The 19,585-nt window shown below is 50.6% G+C and overlaps 1 protein-coding gene across 1 annotated transcript in view; it reads left to right on the forward strand.

The window, feature by feature from the left end:
* The first annotated feature begins 4,288 nt into the window (after nt 1-4,288).
* Nucleotides 4,289-19,585, forward strand: part of Serhl2 (serine hydrolase like 2) — a 19,597-nt gene continuing 4,300 nt past the window's right edge. The window contains exons 1-9 of the mRNA XM_021216758.1: nt 4,289-4,432; nt 5,965-6,114; nt 6,193-6,306; nt 6,648-6,689; nt 6,964-6,983; nt 7,273-7,347; nt 8,663-8,772; nt 9,947-10,026; nt 19,064-19,098. Coding sequence (XP_021072417.1) covers nt 4,429-4,432; nt 5,965-6,114; nt 6,193-6,306; nt 6,648-6,689; nt 6,964-6,983; nt 7,273-7,347; nt 8,663-8,772; nt 9,947-10,026; nt 19,064-19,098 — 630 coding nt within the window. The 5' untranslated portion in view covers nt 4,289-4,428. The remainder of the gene's footprint in view (nt 4,433-5,964; nt 6,115-6,192; nt 6,307-6,647; nt 6,690-6,963; nt 6,984-7,272; nt 7,348-8,662; nt 8,773-9,946; nt 10,027-19,063; nt 19,099-19,585) is intronic.

The raw sequence follows: 19,585 nt of genomic DNA on the forward strand, positions 1-19,585 counted from the left end.
CCCCCCGTGACTTTGGTTCTGTTCCCGCATCTAAGAGTCTCAGGGACCACAGCACAGCCCCTCCCCACCCCCACCCCTGAGATCGCACACCAGTCAACGGTAAGGACTGTGTTTTGGTGAAACTTTGAAGCTGGTGTTTTGAGCGAGAAAAGCTCCTCACGGGCTCAGGGATTTGAACTCCTGGTCTCTTGTTGGTGGCACCGATTGGGGAAGTTTTGAAAGCTTTAGGTCAGGTGGAGCCTTGCTGGAGGAAATGTGACACTGGGGTGGGCTTTGAGGGTTAGCTTTGCCCATACTTCCTCTCTTCTCCCCCCTCCCCTCTTCCCTCTAGCTGCATCCCTCCATCTCTCTCCCTCCATCTCTGCCCCTATCTCTCTCTCCCCATCTCTTCCCATATCTCTCTTATCTCTCCCTCCCTCTCATTCTCTCACCCCCCTTCTGCATCTTGATGTGTATAAATGAAAATGTGACCAGCCAGCTTCCTGCTGCTTTTCCCACCATATACTCTTTCCCCAGGCTGGACTCTGTCCATCTGAAACCATCAGCCAAAAAAAAAAAACCTCACCTTCTTCCTTAAGTGCTTAGGTCAGGGTATTTTATCACAGCACCAGAACGGGAACTAATACAGAAGTGACTGTGGGCTCAGTGTTAGAAGCAGAGAGCCAACTGCTGGGCTCAGCCAGCTGTGCCCTCCCTCTTCCTTGGCCCAGGGAACTGTGCTGTCCATAGCTAAGGTGGGGCTTCCCACCTCCATTAATTTAATCTAGAAAGAAACTCACAGACATGCTCAAATGTATATTTCCATCAGAACTCTAAATTCAGTCAAGTCTGAATAATAAAGTAAATTTTAATAATAAATAATAAAAATAATAAAGTAAAAATTAACTACCTGAGAGCCCTAAGGGGACCGAGCAGGTACAGAGAAACATACAGGTCTGTGTTTCTTCTCAACAAACAGTCCCCCAAAAAACAGCCCCCCCAAAAATAAACAGCCTTGGCTAACTTTATCTCGCTAAACAAACAAGAATACATTTTTTAAAGTTCTCATTTGAAATTTTTTGAGTTTTGGTTTTTGAGCCAGGGTCTTGCTGTGTAGCCCCGACTAACCTGGAACTTGCAGAGATCCTCCTGCCTCTGCTTCCTAAGTGCTGGGATTACAAGCATGTGCCTGTTTAAATTTGAGGTTGTTTTGAAACAGTTTTTGCTATATAGCTCAGGCTGGCTTTGAACTTGAGATCTTCCTGGCTGGGCATTTCAACCTTTGTGGTGGTTTGTATATGCTTGGACCAGGGAGTGGCACTATTAGGAGGTGTGGTCTTACTGGAGTAGGTGTGGTCTTGTTGGAGGAAGTGTGTCACTGGGGGTGGGCTCTGAGACCTTCCTCCTAGCTGCCATTAAGCCAGTTTTCTGTTTGCCTTCAGAACAAGATTTAGAACTCTCGGCTCCTCTAGTACCATGCCTGTCTGGATACTGTCTTGCTTCTCTCCATGATAGTGGACTGAATCTCAAAACCTGTAAGCCAGCCCCAGTTGAATGTTGTCCTTTATAAGAGTTGCCTTGGTTACGATGTCTCTTCACAGCAATGGAAACCCTAAGACAACCTCTGAGATTGTAGACTTGAGCCACCATACACGAGGCTCTGGTCTTTATTTCTCTCTGCAAAAATAAACTTAAATTTTGGTATAATTTTACATTTACAGGAAAAACTGCAGAGAGACTCCAGAATTTCCTTTATACGCTCCCACCCCATCCCCATTCCTGTGCTGTCAGCATCTTTCAAGCCATGGGCAGCCAGAAATAAACACTGGGTCCACTGCCGTCCGTCCGCTACACTCTGGGCTTATATAGACTCCCCAGCTCCTCCTCCCAGGTTCTTTTTCTGTTCCAGAATCCAATCCAGGATCCCATGCTGGGTTTAGTGTCATTTCACAGATTTAACTAGGAGCTTCCTCTTGCTGATGAAGGGGGGGGGGACTCCTGGGGAACTCTTGCCTCTCAGTTGGGGATGTGCGTGCTTAGTAATCCCCTGCATGCTGCTGCTGTTCCAATCTGAGGAAGCTTAAGCACAGGGTAAGAACCTAAGACCTTAAACTCTCACACGTCCTCCCTGCCCTCTTGTTGCTATAGCTTATGTGAGCCCCTAGAGAGAGAGCCCGGGGCAGCAATTCTCAGCCCATCCAACAGGCAGTCATCTCTGTTGAGTCTCTCCTGTGCACAAGGCCCTCTGGTAGATGTTAGCGGGGAAACCATTTTTTTAAAAGGACCATATCCTACATTTTAAGAAGCCAACGTGCATTCGGAGAGAGCCGGCTAGAGCCACGTGGGGGTGAGAGGCAGGCAGCAATGGTGTGAACAGAAACAAGGAGGTGCTTCCACCTGTGAGGGCTGAGAGGGTTTTAGGGAAGCTGACTTTGAAACCAAGCCTTGAAAAGAGGGTAGAATTTTCCAGGGTAGAGGTGGAAGGGGGATATAGACAGCAAGAGTCGGGTGTAGAGAAAGGATAGCACAGGATTCCCATGTAAAGGAGGGAAAGGGGCCTCTAACACCATCTAATAGACTGACAGGAGATCAACCCCCACCCCAGCCCGCAGTGAGAGGCAGCCAGATTCTCACACAGGCAAAATAGAGGTGGGGGAAGGGGCTGGTAGCAGGATAATCAGGGCAGAATAGAGTCACAGGGATGGAAAGGGAAGAGGTAGATGGAAACGAGATGGGACACAGATGGATGTGAACATGAAGATGACAACGCTGAATGGGGGGACAGTGATGGTAGCCATGGACCGGCAGGACAGACAGGAGCCGTCTGAGGTCATGGCTGCTGAAGGGGCTGGTTGAACCAAGGGAGTTTTGAGATCAAAGGTAAGCGAGATGCCAAGGGCAAATGTTGGTAACAATGTGTCATTGGGAAAGACTGGGAAAGGTCCCAGGCTTCCTGGCAGGTGTCTTGTTCCCAGTGGCTCTGTACTCCAACAGAACTCAGTGAAGATCCTTATCTACGGAGAATCAAAGCATTTTCTCACTGATAGATACCACTGATTGGACCCAACAGAAGTGTTCTCAAGTGTAGCTCAGTTGGTAGAATGTTTGCCTGGCATACATGAATCCACGTTTTTGACCCCCTGCAGTCCATAAACCAGGTGTGCAACCCCAGTGTTCTAGAGGGAGGGAGGGAGACGGCTCAATTCAAGGTCACCCTCAGCTAGGTAGTGAGTTCGAATCCTGTCTCCAAAACTCAAAGAATAGAACAGAAAAGCATGGTGTGTTCCCAGCTCCAAACCACTGAGTGAAACCACTCAGAATACTCCTGTCACAACCTGGTGGCCCCATTTTCCAGCCCCTCATCTACCTTGGCCTATTTTCCAGCCTCAAATTTCTCTCCACAGTGGCTCTGCCCAGCCTCCCCTCCCTCCCCTTACTACAGCCCGTGACCTTCAGGGTTTGTAGGGCTGTAACCCCTTTGGGGAACTTACCACACTGATTTCCCTCAGTGCCCAGGTCTGTGGTTCGCCACTTAAAACAGTGATGGGGAGTATCTCCTGCTGTTCCAGAGAGCCCGCCTGGCGATTTTAAAAACTCAAGAAGTTCAGATTTCTGCTTTTATTTTAAAAGGTAGTGCATGCATGTGTCCATTTTGGGAATGCTTATGATTGGACTGCTAGGGCTAGCTTTAGGGTGAGTTTCAGTTATTGGAGTGTCCTGCAGTGTATTCCAGGCTGGCCTCCAAAAACCCTTTCCCAGCCTCCTGAGTGCACCCCGTGCCCACAGCCTGGCTCTGGGTTCTTCTCTGGACTGAAACTGTTTTGAGTCCTTTCTTGCCTGGGGATGGTTTCTGCCAGAGTCCTCACTTTATACATTCATTTATTCATTCAGGCCGTGCAATCAATTATCAAAGCTGGATGGCGCCAGGCTCTGCTGAGGGACCGCGGCCACTGTGGGGACACGGTGGGGACGCATGAAACACTGTGAAACAGCCGTCTGTCCCACCTCTGTGGGAATCGGAGCGAATCCTCGAGGGAGCTTTCCTCACTGTGGGGCCACCGGGGCCTTGTCTAGCTCGTTGGTAATCATGCGGGGCTGCCCGGGTATTGAGCCTGTCAAAGCTTGTCCTCCGGAGACTTCTCTGCTAGGTCTGACACCACCCCCCCACCTTAGCAGCACAGTAATATGCCAGGAGTTGAGCAGCCCTGAGATCCTCCTTAAAGTCCCCGGCATGAGACCGCGGGAAGGCGGGGCCTTGGTGGGCGGTGTCGCTTGTAGGGGCGGGGCTGGTACTAACACAGGGACCAAGGAGACGGAAGCCGGTGGGGGATGGGAAGGGCCTGGAGGGAAAGTCGTGAGCCTGACACAAGAGGCGGGGCGTGAGCTTCTGAGTCCTTCCAGTTCCTGTGACCTCCTCAGCAAGGAGTGACAGCCTCACGGACCAGAGCAATGGGTGAAAATGTCCCTCAGGGCCCCTTAGATTGGAGTGGGAAGGGGGAGGCCCGGGGAGTGCTCCCACGCGCACACTCGCTTACTCTAGCCGGTGGAGCGGACACTCATCACCCTCTCCACTGGGTATCAAGGCTCAGTAAGCAGCACTGGGTTCTAGCGGGACAGACGGGGCTCCCGATGGCCGCTGAGTCCTAGACTGCTATTTGCGGTTGCACTTTGGGCCCAACAGCAGCAGCAGGTCAGCTCTGGAACACATCTGACTTGAAGAGGCCCAGATGGAGCCCCAGAGTCAAGCTGACTCTCTCCCTCCCCTCCCCCCCCTTCCCTCCCCTTCTCCCTTTCCTGTGCCTCAGTTTCGTGGTCTGTGCACTGAGAACAGCAGTGGTCCAACTCTCCAACTCACGGTGTATATACATACATACATACATACATACATACATATATATATATGTGTGTGTGTGTATGTATATATGTGTGTGTGTGTGTGTATATATATATATATATATATAGTGTATAAAGTGTGTCTGGCATCTGCTCTGAAGGTTTAGGAAATGCCACAGTTTCAATTCCAGTTTCAATTTCCAAGGGTTCAGTTTCCTAAGGACCAAAATGTGAGGGCAGAGTCCAGTTTTGAGCTGCATGGTACTCTGAGTAGTGTCTTAAAACCCTCAGCCATTTTACTGTATGTAGCTTTAGCTAGCTTGGAGCTTCCTAGACCAGCCTGTCCTTAAATGGCCGAAATTCTCCTGCCTCTGCCTCCTCAGGTCTAGACCAGGCTTACAGGTGTGATTAATACACTTGGTTCTCATAAAAATATTTTAGAGTCAGAGACTGCTGCACAAATTGCAGTATATTTGTTTTATTTTGTTGATTTGAAGTTTTATGAGACAATGTCTTATGATCCAACCTTTAAGGGCTGGGATAACGGGCATGTATATTATAGTGTATTGTTATTTCCTTGTTGTTTATCTCCTACTGTGCCTAATTTATAAGTTAAACTTTATCATAGGTGTGTGTATATATATATATATATGTACATGTATATATAAATTATAGTATATATAAATTACACATATACATATATGAAAAAGCATAGGTAGCAGACACTGTATGGGGTCTGTTACAGGTATCTACAGGGGCTCTTGGAATGGGCCCCATATAGTTAAGAGACATTATACTCTATTTACTCCTGTTTAACAGAAAGGGAAGCTGAAGATGGAGAGGTTTTAGGCACCAGCCCAAGGTCATGCAGCCCACAAGTGTCAGGATTCAAGCAAGCAGCCCCCAACCCACTCCTTCCAGTTCTGCCCTAAAACCAATGCGCTATATCCTGAAAAACCTATTCAGATCTTTCTCATCCAGGGGACCCAAGCTGTCTTGCCCTGTTGGAGGTACCTGGCAATCAGTCTGTCTAAAGCTTAGCCATAGGCCAGTAGCACCGGTGCCTGTGCCTGTTGGTGGTGCACACATAGGGGGCATAGGAAGTGCCGGATTCCTGGATGCAGGGCTTGACTGATGGGATCTGCCTTGCAGGTTTGCACTCAGAGTTGAAGTTGGCTGTGCCCTGGGGCCACATTGCTCTCAAAGTCTGGGGCTCCCAGAAGAACCCTCCAGTTCTCTGCCTGCACGGCTGGCTGGACAATGCCAACTCCTTTGACAAGCTCATTCCGCTTCTTCCCCAAGGTAGGGCCTTGGGCTGAAGGGCCGTGGAGGGGTGACAGCAGCTGTGCCCAACCCCTCCCTTCCCCTTCTCTGCTGCAGACTTCTGTTACATGGCCATGGATTTTGGAGGCCACGGGCTCTCATCCCATTACAACCCAGGCCTCCCATACTACCAGCAAAATTTTGTGAGTGAGGTCCGAAGGGTGGCAACAGGTGAGCCAGAGCCTCGGTGAGTGCCGTGAGGGAGTTGGGAGGTCCCCCATAGTATCTCTCATCCTAGGAGTAGGATGCGGTATCTGGGAGGCAGTACTGGCCTGGGAACGGATGCCTGGGGTTTCTGCTTCCAGTTTTCTGGCACCTGAAAAGAGCCTGCTCCTCCACTAGGAGCTTCCCCCAGTGGAACCTGAGTCCCTTCAGCAGGTCTCCTGGGGGGGGGGGAGTGTGTGTGGGGCTGCTGCAGCTCTTTGGAGGGACTCCCAAGCTCCAGGGCTCAGGGAGAAAGGACAGAACAAGGCTGGGCCATACAAACCTCCTTTCTGGCTTTGTGTTTTCAGCCTTTCAGTGGAATCGGTTCACCCTCCTGGGCCACAGTTTTGGTGAGTCAGTCTAAGGTGGAACCCGAGTTCTGGGGAAGGCTGTAGGAAAGAGAAAACCTGACAGGGTGTTACCTGGTTCCTTTCCCTGCCCCTCTGAGGAGAGGGGTAAGAGAATCTTCTCATGCTTTCCTTACAGTTCTAGAGGTCCAGTCTCAACTCCATGATGGGAAAGGAACAGGGGATGGGGCGCCCCCAGGAAAGAGCTTGTGAGGAGGGTACTGGGAGCTGGGGAGGGGGCCACACAGAATGTCACCACAGCTCTTTTGTCTGGCAGGTGGCTGTGTGGGCGGCACGGTGAGTTGTTGGCTGGGGATCTTGCGGGGACAAGCAGAAGGTAAGATAGGAAGAGCCCCACACCCCCTTAGCGAGAGTCAGTTTCCACACACACTGTGTGCTAGTGAAGGTCCCTTGGAGAGTTTCTGCTGTCCTGACTGTCATCCCCAGGACTCCCAAGACCAGGGTTACTGGGTCTATAGCCAGGTCTGAGAGAAGCACGCTGGAGGGACAGAAGTCTCCTGTTCTGGTGATGCCTGTTTCTTCCCCACCCACTCACTCTGTCCCTCTGTCTGTTGTCACTCTCTAGTTCGCCTGCATGTTCCCTGAGATGGTGGACAAACTGATCTTGCTGGACTCGGCGCCATTTTTCCTGGACTCTAATGTAGGAGAGGCTCCTGGGAGGCTGTCATAGGGGACTGACCCCAGACTTTAGGGGGTGCCTTAAGCTGTCTTCTGTGGAGGACATTAAGGAGGCATTAAGGAGAATGGGGCAGAGGGTAGACAAGTTAGCCAGGGACCTCCCCCAGAGAGGGCAGCATCCTGAAGCTTGTGACCCTAAGAATGTGAGGGACCAAGGGTATGGGAGCTGTGGTGTGGGAAGCTGTGTGTGGCCTGAATTCTGCAGAAAACTGGTGGATCCCAGGTAGACTGAAACAGCAGAAGGTGGAGGAGGGGCGCAGACATGGCTGGAGGAAGTTCTGGGCCACAGCCAGCTCCCCGCACTGACATTTAACCATCATTTTATACTGAGCACATGGAACACCAACCCTGAGTGTGGCTGATAGAGAAATACCAACCCCTCTGACCACCACCATCAGTCACAGTAGCACACCAGTGCTGTCCCTGAACCTGAGCCATTGCTCTGCCCTTTTCCTACTGTGTGACCCTAAGGAAGTTAGCTCATTCCAGAGGACTGGGCTGTGTCCATTTAAATCCTTCCATTTATAAAATGGCCACACCTGCCCTAGGGACAAGAACTCTTTCTTTTCTTTTTTTCTTTCCTTCTTCTTCCTCCTCCTCCTCCTCTTCTTGAGACAAGAATTCATTCTGTAATCAAAGCTGACCATGAACTCCTGGCAATCCTCCTGCCCCAGCCTCCTCCTAAGGGTAGGAATTACAGGCATAAGCCATTAAACCTGGCTCTGTGCATTTGCTTTTCTATCCTCATGTCTTCCATCCTTACACTCGGTAATTTTCTACTGCATGAACCAGTAACTCATGGGTTAATGTGGAATCTAGTGCACAGACTATGACAAACATCACCCTTTGGTCTTTGTAATGGCCCACTGATGACACAAGGATAGACCCTTGGAGCGTCCTCTTGGGTGGGGCTGGGTGGCAGTATGCCCCAAAATCCTGAACCTGCTGATCGTCTTCCTTTGGGAACATGGGGTGTGGCAGATGGAATCTCAGATCTACCTCCTCCTCGCCTACCTGGTTCCACTCCCTGCTATTAGCAATGGCATCACTGATTGCTATCTGTGAAGTTGGCCACCCTCTGTGGAATCCTAGAGTCACATCTTTTAGCAGTTAGCAGAGATGCCCCCCCCACCAAAATATCACCTAGCCCCTCTCGCTGTCCCAGGCTAAGGAGCTGATCCCTCAGATGGGCACAAAGGATGGCGGGCAGGACCAGGGAGGGGCTGAGACCCCTCACCTGGGGCTTTGCTGCTCACCAGCTGTGGCTGAATCCTTAGGAAATGGAGAACGTACTGACCTACAGGCGGAGAAACATAGAGCACACACTTCAGGTGGAGGCCTCCCAGAAGTCCCCGAGAGCGGTCAGCCCGGAGGAGATGTTACAGGGGTAAGTGTTAGGGGCAAGGGAAAAGGGAGTGGGGGGGTGGGGCGGGCAGATGAGGAGGGGGACTGAGACTGCACTGCTGTGCCCTCCAAGTCAGGGAGAAGATGCTTCCTCTTCCCCTGTCCCTCCCCTCCCCCCCTCCTCACAAGGTCATCCCCCCACCCCCACCCCCACCCCAGGTTGCTTCCCCCTAGGTTGGCACCGAGCACTAGGCCTCCTGGACCCTTCTCAGGAGCCTCTTGGTACCAACCCTCCTTACTCATGCTGGCGGGGAGGGCACACCTCTTCCCTCTGTCTACCAACCTTAGGCTCCTTAACAATTTCCCCACAGTTCTCTCCCAGTCTCCCGCTAGAGCTGTGTGGTGGCTTTCTACCCCAGGGCGGCCACACTGTGTCCTGGGTGGCCTCTCAACTCCACAAGCATGGCCACCCTGGGACCACCTTGATTACATCTGTGCATGCTGCATCTGGCAGTGCGCACAGTAGGTAGGACAGGGCTTTTGTGGTGGTGGTGGTAGTGGTGGTGGTGTTCCCTAGGTCCATCAGCCTTTTATTGACAGGCAAATGCTTTTGTACAGAGCTCAATAACATTCCGTCTACATAAGTGGATATGGACACAGAGCTAAAAGGCAGGCTGTTCTCCATCCTCGTGTGTAGCCCCCTGCCTCTCCTTCCTCCTTCCTCTGTCCTTTCTGAAGATGGAACCTAAGCCCTCATGGGTGCAGTGTGCTAGGCAAGCACTTTCCCACTGAGCCACATCCCTTCCCCCTTTTGGTTGTTATCTGTTTTAGAGAGTTAGCTGTCATTCAGGCTGGCCTTGAACCCACTGCGTAGTCATGACTGGCGTTGAGTTCCAGGTCCTCCTGCCTTAGCCTCTCCCTCTTTCTCTCTTTTTTTTGTTTTGTTTTGTTTTTGTTTTTTGAGCCAGGGTTTCTCTGTGTAGCCCTGGCTGTCCTGGAATTCACTTTGTAGACCAGGCTGGCCTCGAACTCAGAAATCTGCCTGCCTCTGCCTCCCAAGTGCTGGGATTAAAGGCGTGCGCCACCACACCTGGCTCCGCCTCTCTTAAGTGCTAGAATTTAAAGCACACTTCCAACTCCAGCTGCCCGTGCCCCTTTCTGTCCGACTCTGGCTTGATTAAGGTCTGGCTCCTTTAGTGTATTTCTGTCTCCCCCAGGTTCCTGAATAATAACAACCACTTAGATAAAGACTGTGGGGAACTCCTCCTGCAGAGAGGAACCACAAGGGTGGACGGAGGTAAGGATTCACTGTCTGTTATGACTGGGGGATGGCGTGGGGCCTGTGCCAGGCTGATGCTTGACGTGTCCAGTGTCTCACAGACTCTTCCATTGCCTCTCACGAGGCTCTGTGAGAACAGGGGAGACTGAGCCTGCAAGTGGCCAAGTAGCCGCTGAAAGGCCACATAAGCAGTGGAGAAAGACGTTCTATGGGGAGGACGGCTAGGTATTCCGACGGAAAGTTGATGGCTGTCATGGCCGTGCCTGCTGGGCCTATGGGGAGGAGATTTTCAGAACATGCGGGGGAAGCTGTGGCTCCGGGAGCCTTTAGCATGATCATCATCTGGATGACCTATCCTGTGTCTTTGTCAAAAAACCTTGACTCAGGGTCAGAGAGGTGCAGTTTCCCATCAAGATGGTGAGTGTGCTGGTGAGCCACACTAGCTCAGGCAATGGGCCGTAATCTATAGGTGGTACCACTCCAAGGGGTACCTTTGTAGAAATGCCATTTCCTAAGCATGAGCAAGGAGGAGGCCGAGCTGGGAAAAGTGAATTTTTGGCAGGAAAAGGATGGTAAACAATTGCAGCAGGGGATCTGACAGCCTCAAAGAGGAAGGGTTTTTAGCTGACAGTTGCAGGAGATTGTCCATCAGGATGGGGAGGGTATGGCGGTATGGTGGCAGGAGCAGGCAGCAGCTGGTCACATTGTGCGCACAGTGAGGAAGCAGGGAGAGATGGATGCTGGCTCTTAGCTCGCTCACTGCCTTGGTCCTGGACCCTAGCACATGGGATGGTGTTGCTCAGGGTGATGGAAGGGCCTCCCCACCTCATTCTAATCTAGAAACTCCCTCGGTGACGTGGTGCAGAGGTTTGTTTCCATGGTGATTCTAAATCCTGTGCAGTTGACATTCCAGATTGACTATAGCAACAATGTTACAGATAAGTTACGAGTAAACAGGAGAGCCCTAGGGAGAACCTGGACCCTGCTCGCCACTTTTAGGTGAGGTCAAAGCTTCTGTGAGGTGGTGTGGTGAGACAGGGAGTACCCCAAACTGGGCATAAAATCCAGGGTTCGGTGCCAGCTAGCTGATCATGGGACTTACCTGTATTGTGAGGAAACAGATAAATAAGGTCATTAGTGGTAATTGCCACTCCCATCGACTGAGAGGTTCAGTTGAGGTTATAAATGTGACTTCATTTCTGAAGACCCGAAAGTCGCCCCTCCCAGTGCCTGTGGAGGTGGGGGCAAGTTGTGAAGTCCTGCTGGCCAGTGAGGGAGGGGACACTGAGGAGTGCTGGGGACTGGAACCAGCAGGTTCTGGCAGAGACAGGCTGTCAACATGGGAACTCTTGTCCTGTCTGACTAGAATTCCAGCTGCTGAAAAGGAGTAACCGATAACACAGGGTCACAGGGAGCAGGCCCGGAGTTTGGGTGCAGGCCGCCATTCTGATCTGTTGTTGTTGTTTTGTTACTCTTTTGTTCTTTTTTTTTTTAATTTATTATTATATATAAGTACACTGTAGCTGTCTTCAGATACACCAGAAGAGGGTGTCAGATCTCATTACGGATGGTTGTGAGCCACCATGTAGTTGCTGGGATTTGAACTCAGGACCTTTGGAAGAGCAGTCGGTGCTCTTAACCACTGAGCCATCTCTCCAGCCCTTGTTAGTCTTGAGCCTCTGTCTCCCCTCCCTAAAAACTCATAGAAAGTTGAGGGCCCAGACTTCTGTGCCTGACCAAGATGACCAAACCAGGGGTTCCCTGTACAGAAATGGGCTAATCTAGTAGAGGCATGTTCCTGGCCATCCCAGGGAACCAGCTGGACCCAGAGTTACCTAGAATGCCAGCACAGGTTCTAAATAGTTGCTAAGGAGACTGTTGGGCATTGCTGTGCTGGGGAGCACCGTGGTGGGAGCACTCCTCTATAGCAGCATTAGTTTAGGAGAAGGTAGATCCAGATCTTGCTGGCTCTCTGGATATGAACATCGTTAGGAAGCCATTGTCCTGCTCCCCCCAACCCCCGCCACCATGGGCATAATTTCTGAGTAATTCAGGTGAGGAAGCAGTTGAAGGTTTCCTGACGCCACTTTCAGCAATTGGAGTCCCCAACTAAGCCAGGACGTGAGGTGTTAAAGCTGATTTAATCAGGCAGGTGTACCAGAGCCACAAGACACAGCCTTAGGCAAATTCTTCAAAACCCAAGTGTTCCGGCCCAGAGCTTGCTTCAAGCCAGGTGTGGCGTGCAAGCCTGAATCCCTGGCATTTGGGAAGTTAATGCTTGCGGCCAGACTGGATTACATAGCAAGACCCCGACTCAAGCAAACAACAAAAGCGACACCTTCTGCCACACATAGTCCTGGTGGAGGTATTCTTCCAAGAGGGAGAAGCCTGCTCCGTTCAAACCCCCTAAGGACAAAAGGAGAAACCCATCCCTGGCCTCTGGCCAGGGAAACCCTGTCCTTCCCTCCACGATGCGGAAATCCCTACCGCAAACCCGGCTGCACTCCGCACCGCACCGGTCTGGCTTGAGCAGAAACACTTGGCAGAGACAGGGAGCCGGAAGAGCCACTGAGTTTGCTGCTGCTCCTCAGAGGGCCAGGGCTCCTAGGTGGGAAGGAGGCGCCCATACTTAGGCAGAGCAGCGCCGACGCTGCCAGTGAACGCTCAAGCATCGGGACCTGTTGGGTTTTTGTTCTCAATTACATTTAAGGGTGTGTGCACATCTAGAGGTCACAGAACAACTTGTGAGGGTAAGTTCTCTCCATTTGCCTTGTGAGTGTTGGATTGAGCTCAGGTTTTCAGACCTGGTGACAAGTGTCTTTGCTCCCCCAGGGGACTTTTAGTTCTCGTTCTCTTGTTCGTTTTCTCTCTCTCTCTCTCTCTCTCTCTCTCTCTCTCTCTCTCTCTCTCTCTCTCAAAGTCCAGAGGGAATAGACCTATGACCTACTTTCTGTCCCTTATCTTCCACACAGTTGGCTCATCTGTCAGTCATGAGGCCAGCCTCTCCTCTCCCAGCCTTCCCTACAAGTGGAGCTGTGGGACTTAAGGCACACAGCCACCTCCTGGGGATCCCTGGAAGCCACTTGTACTAGTAATATTTATTCGCCTGATGGAATTGTCATCTCGGAGGCTTACCACCTCTGTCTGCTAGCCTAGGCCTAGTCCTGGAAGCTTCTAGCCTCCTTAGTATCTCATCTAGGCCTAGAATGTTTTCTGTCTCTAAGACTTACTGCTGAATAAGCTTATTCTTTCTAGCTCTTCCTGAACTCTGGTCAACTCAGCTGTTCTGGTTCAAAACCCCTCTCCATGGTGACTGACTCAATCTGGCTTCTCTCTCAGCCTCTCCTGAATTGTTCTGCGTGGCCTTTAACTACTGTGATCTGTTCTAACCTGCTGGCTCCTTTGTGGGGCTCTGGGTATAGGGGAAGATGTGGGAGGGAGAGAGCCTGGTCCAGCCAGAGTTCCTGTGCTCTGGGCAGGCTGATGCGGGAGGATGCTTTCCACACGGTCCTGGGTGGGCATCTGGCTGTGTGAAGCCACTGACCCCACACAGCAGGGGGTTGACAAGGGGCAGCCCCCTGTACCAGGTTCTCAGTCTCTGGCATCCCACGCTGGATACGGCGAGGAGCTGAGAACAGAGAATAGGAGTCCCAGAGATATGGGAAGAGGGCAGAGGGAGAGCGATTCCCATGCGGGAGAGAGTCCTTAGTCTGCCGTGGTGGCTGCAGCCTAGGAAGATGCCTATGTTGGGAGATTAGGCACGGCTCATTAGGAGAAAGCCTATCCCATTATTCAAGCATGGCTGGCCTTGATGGTCAGAGACAGTCTGTGGTTTTAGAGCTTTATTGTAGAAAGGCAGGGGGAAAGAGAGAAGATAAAAGAGAGAGACCGGCTATGGCCATGTGGAAAGAGGGAGAAAGGGAAAGAGAGAAGAGCTAGAGAGTAAGAAAGGTGAAGGCTTAGAGAGAGAGAGGTAAAAGCTTGGAGAGAGAGGAAAGCAAAAGCTTGAGAGAGTGAGGAGGGCCCAAGCAGCCCCTCTTATAGTGGGCTGTGTTATCTTGCTGTTGCTAGGTAACTGGGAGGAGTCTAGCCTGAAGGTCAAAAGCTTGGGACATTGTGTATGTGACTGCTAGCCACATGCTTCTCTTGAGGGGGCTGTGAGGGCGGTAACTTCGAGGAGCCAGGGGTCCAGAAGACATGAGGGAACGCCTTCCATCCCATGTAGGTGAAAATTATGATCACCCATCAGGTTCTACCGGGGTTCAGACCTCAACTGGACTGGAGACCAGACTGACTGTGCACAGCCCATTGCCCCATGCTCCTTCTCATTCTCTGGCTCCTTCTGTCTTCAACCGTGTGTAGCTTGTTCTCTCTCTCTGCAACCTGCCTCTGTACAACTGTCCAGTCAAACTGCTGCCCTCCTCTCTCCCTCCGCAGCTTCCTCCCACACTGCCTCCTCCTCCTCCTCGTGAGTTGGGCATGTCCTAGTCTGTCAAATCTTTCTCTGACTTGTCACTCTTTCTGCCAGTCAGTTAGACATCACTTTCAAACATGGGTGCTTCCTCCTCCAAGCTAACTTTACCCTCGTTGTTTGGGATTAAAGGTGTGTGCTAAGAGCATGTCTGGATTCCAGCCAGAGGGATTAAATGTGTGTGCTAAGGGCTGAGGCACACCACAACTAGAAACAGTTTGTTTTTTTTTGGTTTAGTTTGTTTCATTTTGTTTCAGTAAATAACACAGTCTTGGAAGTTCACAGTGTGATCAAATATCACCCAAGAGCCTCCGACCTCAGGGAACCTCCTAAGCCTATCTTGAGAAGGAATTCCCCACCGATAGGGAGAGACCATCTGGCCATGGCTTGCTGTGGCCTGAGGGGCATCCTCATCTCATGCCCAGGTTCTCCAGTTTCATAAAGGGAGGAGTATCCAACTCCTGGACGGTGAGAGGTCAGAAGTAATGTCCACTTGCAGTCACTTTTGTCTGTCCCCAGAACCCAGGTGTCCTTGCCTAGGGAGGTGCACAGGGATGTGGGGTTCACAGGACAGGGGAAGGGTAACAGGGAGGGGGGGCAGTGGGCAGAGCTCTGGCACTGAGGTATAGAAGGGAAGAGTGAGCCGGGCATGGTGGTGTACGCCTTTAATCCCAGCATTTGGGAGGCAGAGGCAGGCGGATTTCTGAGTTCGAGGCCAGCCTGGTCTACAGAGTGAGTTCCAAGACAGCCAGGGCTATACAGAGAAACCCTGTCTCAAAAAACCAAAAAAAAAAAAAAAAAAGGAAGAGTGAAGCATAGCAGCTTTAATTCCAGAATAGTCTGTGTCTTAGTCAGGGTTTCTATTCCTGCACAAACACCATGACCAAGAAGCCAAGTTGGGGAGGAAAGGGTTTATTCAGCTTAAACTTCCACATTGCTGTTCATCACCGAAGGAAGTCAGGACTGGAGCTCAAGCAGGTCAGGAACTTGGAGGCAGGAGCTGATGCAGCAGCCATGGATGGGTGCTGCTTACTGGCTTGCTTCCCCTGGCTTGTTCAGCTTGCTTTCTTATAGAACCAGGACTACCAGCCCAGGGATGGCACCACCACAATGGGCCCTCCCCACTTGATCGCTAATTGAGAAAATGCCTTACAGCTAGATGGCATGGAAGCATTTCACACACAATCAGCCAGTACAGTTTGTTGTCTGGAAGCTATGGGGAAAGGCTACAGGAGGCAAGGTGGGGTTGGACTACGGAACTGGATTAGGGACTGAATCCAGTTCTAATACTAATTCCTGACTGTGACCAACAGCTGGACATCTGAAACTCCCTTGAGATCTTCACCACAAGTGACTTTGTTATCTAGAAAACACGCGCTGCTTGAACTTTCTCAGGGATCCCACAGGGCTGGTGAAGTGTTTTCCCACTCTCTGAGCAGAGGCCCCAGACCTGGAGGAAATCACAAGCTAGAACAGGCCCCACCCTGCAAGAACAGAGAGGACCCTTCATCTAGTGTAGAGATGGGGTGGATGGCGCAGGGTGGCACAGAGGCTTTGGCCTCGGATTCCTTAGGCTAAGGTGGTCTGAGAGAGCAGCAAGCAATCTGTCCTCCGCATGGACCCCTGGGCGTCCAGAGCCACCGGGGCCGGCCTAGAACTCTGTCAGCAATCAGATGTGGCATTTGCCATCTACGAGTTCCATAATCTCTAATGAGAGGCGAAAATCTAATAATTACAGAAAGTAGAATTTCTTAGTGTTTCCATAATAGTTTTTTCTCTGAGTGTGGCATCTAGACTCACTCATTGCTTTTCCTGTGGGGAGGCCGACTCCCCTCAACCCTTCCCAGACATAGAAGAAGCCCGGCCATCATTTTGGTTTCTTAGGGGTTTTTTTGTGTGTGTGTGTTTTTTTTTGTTTTTGTTTTTCTTCATGATTTGTTTTGTGTGCATTGGTGTTTTGCCTACATGTATGTCTACGTGAGGGTGTCCTATTCCCTGTTACCTAAAGTTACAGTTCTTAGCCGCCATGTGGGCGCTGGGAATCGAACCAGGGTCCTCTGGAAGATCAGTTGGTGCTCTTAACTACCACTAAGCCATCTCTCTTCCCCCCACCTCCCCTTTAATGTTCATTCTTTTGGTTCTGGTGGCAGGTCACATGGGGGTCACATGGGGGTTCTTGGTTTTTGTCCTTGTTTGTTTGGTAGGTGAGGCTGGCTTCAAACTCGCCAAGACTTCTCTGCCTCCACCTTCTGAGTGCTGGACTTAAATGAGTGCGCCACCACTGCCTGGCATAGTAACATGGTTTTTTGTGTTGTGGTGGGTTTTTTTTAAGTTTGGCTTTTCAGTTTTCTGTTGGTTTGGTTTGGTTTTTGTTTTTTTTGTTTTTTTTTGTTTTTTTTTTTGAGACTTCTCTGTGCAGTCCTGGAATTCTGTAGACCAGGCTGGCCTGAAACTCAGAAGCCTGCCTGCCTCTGCCTCCNGCAGGCTGAGATTAAAGGCGTGCCCCAGCATACCTCTTTCCTTTCCTTTCCTTTTAAAAAGTACTTCAATTCATTTTGTTTTCCATGTATGGCATTTTGCTTGTCCATGTGCATCAGACGTCAAAGGTCTGAGGAGTGCATTGGAGCCTCTGGAACTGGAGTTACAGATGACAGTGAGCTGCCATGTGGGTGCTGGGAACTGAACCTGGCTCCTTTAGAACAGCCAGTGCTCTTAACCACCAAACCATCTTGCCCATGCCCTTTTAAACGCTGTCACCCGTCTTAGTCTTCTCGTTGTCCCTATCAAAACTACCTGAGTCCAGGCATGGTGGTGCACACCTTTAATCCTCACAGAGCCAGAAGCAGGTGGATCTCTGTGAGGTTGAGGCCTTGTCTACACAACAAATCTAGGCCGGGAAAGGTTACATAGTGAAATCTATCTCAAAAATAAATATATAAATCTTAAAAAAAAAAAAAAATGCGTTGCTGGTGGCAGCAGGGCACACACCTTTAATCCCAGCACTCAGGAGGCAGAGACAGGAGGATCTCTGGATTCGAGATCAGCTTGCTCCAGGACAGCCAGAGATTCCCAAGGAAACCTTGCCTCAAAACAAAACACATAAAAACTAGGTGACTTATAGACAACAAGCATGTAAGGCTTGGCGTGGCTCCGTGGTAGAGTGTTTGCCTATCATGTGGGAGGTCCTGGGTTCCACCTCAGCACTGCAGAAAGGGAAAGGAGATTTAGTTGAAGGCTCTGGGCAGTGGTGGCTCACACGTTTAAGCCCAGCACTCAGAAGGCAGAGGCAGACCGGGTCTTCGTGAGTTTGAAGTCAGTCCTGTCTACCAAACAAATGAACAAAAACCAAACCCCATGTGACTTAGCACCAGAACCAAAAAAAATGAACATTAAAGGAGGTGTGGGGCTGGAGGTCTGGAGAGATGGCTCAGTGGTTAAGAGAACTGCCCCGTCTCTACCCAGTCCTTGGCTTTATCTCAATTTTAACAACGTACCCATGTTGGGGACCCAGAATTGTAAACTCCTGTCCTGTGTTTGTCACTTCTGTCTTGACTTCTCTTGGACTGGTTTCTTTCTTCTTGAATGTAGACTTGTGGTATTCCCACTGGACACATGTCTGCCTGCCATCTTCTGGCATTTGAATCATTTGTTCTTTGATGCTAATCAGGGAAGACTGACAGTTGCATTTAGCTGTTTATCGTGTTGGGCACTCAGCCCACTTGCAGAAGGTGCTCAGATCTGACTTCCCCTTCGCTTTGGTGGTTGTGCACAGGGCAGTCGGCGGGCTTCTTTCTCATACACTGACACCTGCAGCCCTCCCTGTTTCTCTTGGGGAGCCAGTCCCAGAGTTGACTTCCCACCCCCTGCCAGCGCTTGGAAATTCCCGAGGCTTCTGTGTTCTTGCAGGGCAGTGGAGGCTGCTCAGCCCCACCCCAAGACCTTTGTACACAGTTTTCCAGGAATCACAGAAGTGGCCCAAGAGGGGCGTGGCTAAGCCTTCCTGGAATGAGAGGAATTGTCCATCATGCATGGCAGGGACCATATCAGCCCACCGTAAAACAATGACATTCAGGCCTCTCTACTGCCCTGACAAGGAATGCCACAGTTCTCATTACTTACTATTTCTTAATGTTAAAGGCCCAAGCCGTTTCTTTCTCTGAGAGGAGAAGTGGAGCCCAGAGTGGTGGCGTGTGTCTTTAATCCCAGCACTCGGAGGCAACAAATCTCTGGGAATTGAGGCTATCCTGGTCTACATAGTGAGTTCCAGGCCTTCAAAGGGCCACCAGTGAGAGCCTATCTAAAAAAAAAAAAAAAGCAAAAAGAGAAGGAAGGAAGGAAGTGAGCTTTATTGTCTCTCTCATCCTGTGCTGTCCCTCAGGGACTGGGGAGATATGGGCAGACGGCCTTGGCTAAGCTCTTCTCTGGAAGAATCCCAGGGATGGGGGAGTCCACGGCTGCCTGACATCAGGGTGGCTCTCACCAGCCCAGATGAGTCCTATGTGAAGGCTGGGACTTCTCTGGGCAGCCAGATGAGTGACACCTTCCCGTGACACCGAGCCCACTGTGCTTTGTGCTTTTCTCCAGGTCTGGTGCTAAACAGGGACCGGAGGATCTCTTGGGTAAGTGTCACTGTCTTTCTCCTTCCTTTGGTCTGTGGTCTCTTCTTCTTCTTCTTGTTTTGTTTTTTTTTTTGTTTGTTTGTTTTGTTTTGTTTTGTTTTTTCGAGACAGGGTTTCTCTGTGTAGCCCTGACTGTCCTGGAACTCACTTTGTAGACCAGGCTGGCCTCGAACTCAGAAGTCCGCCTGCCTCTGCCTCCCAAGTGCTGGGATTAAAGGAGTGCGCCACCACGCCTGGCCTGTGGTCTCTTCTTAAAAGTAGTTTTGAAATTATATATGCATAACATAGGATAGACACAAGATACGATCCCTGGGGCTGGAGAGATGACTCAGAGGTTAAGAGACCTCTTCTAGAGGTCCTGAGTTCAATTCCCAGCAACCACATGGTGGCTCACAGCCATCTGCTTTCTGGTGTGTCTGAAGACAGAGACAATGTACTCATATACATAAAAGAGATATAATCCCCAATTTTTTTTTTTTTTTTTTTT

This window comes from Mus pahari, chromosome 17 (assembly GCF_900095145.1).
Source record: "Mus pahari chromosome 17, PAHARI_EIJ_v1.1, whole genome shotgun sequence".
Lineage (NCBI taxonomy): Eukaryota > Metazoa > Chordata > Mammalia > Rodentia > Muridae > Mus > Mus pahari.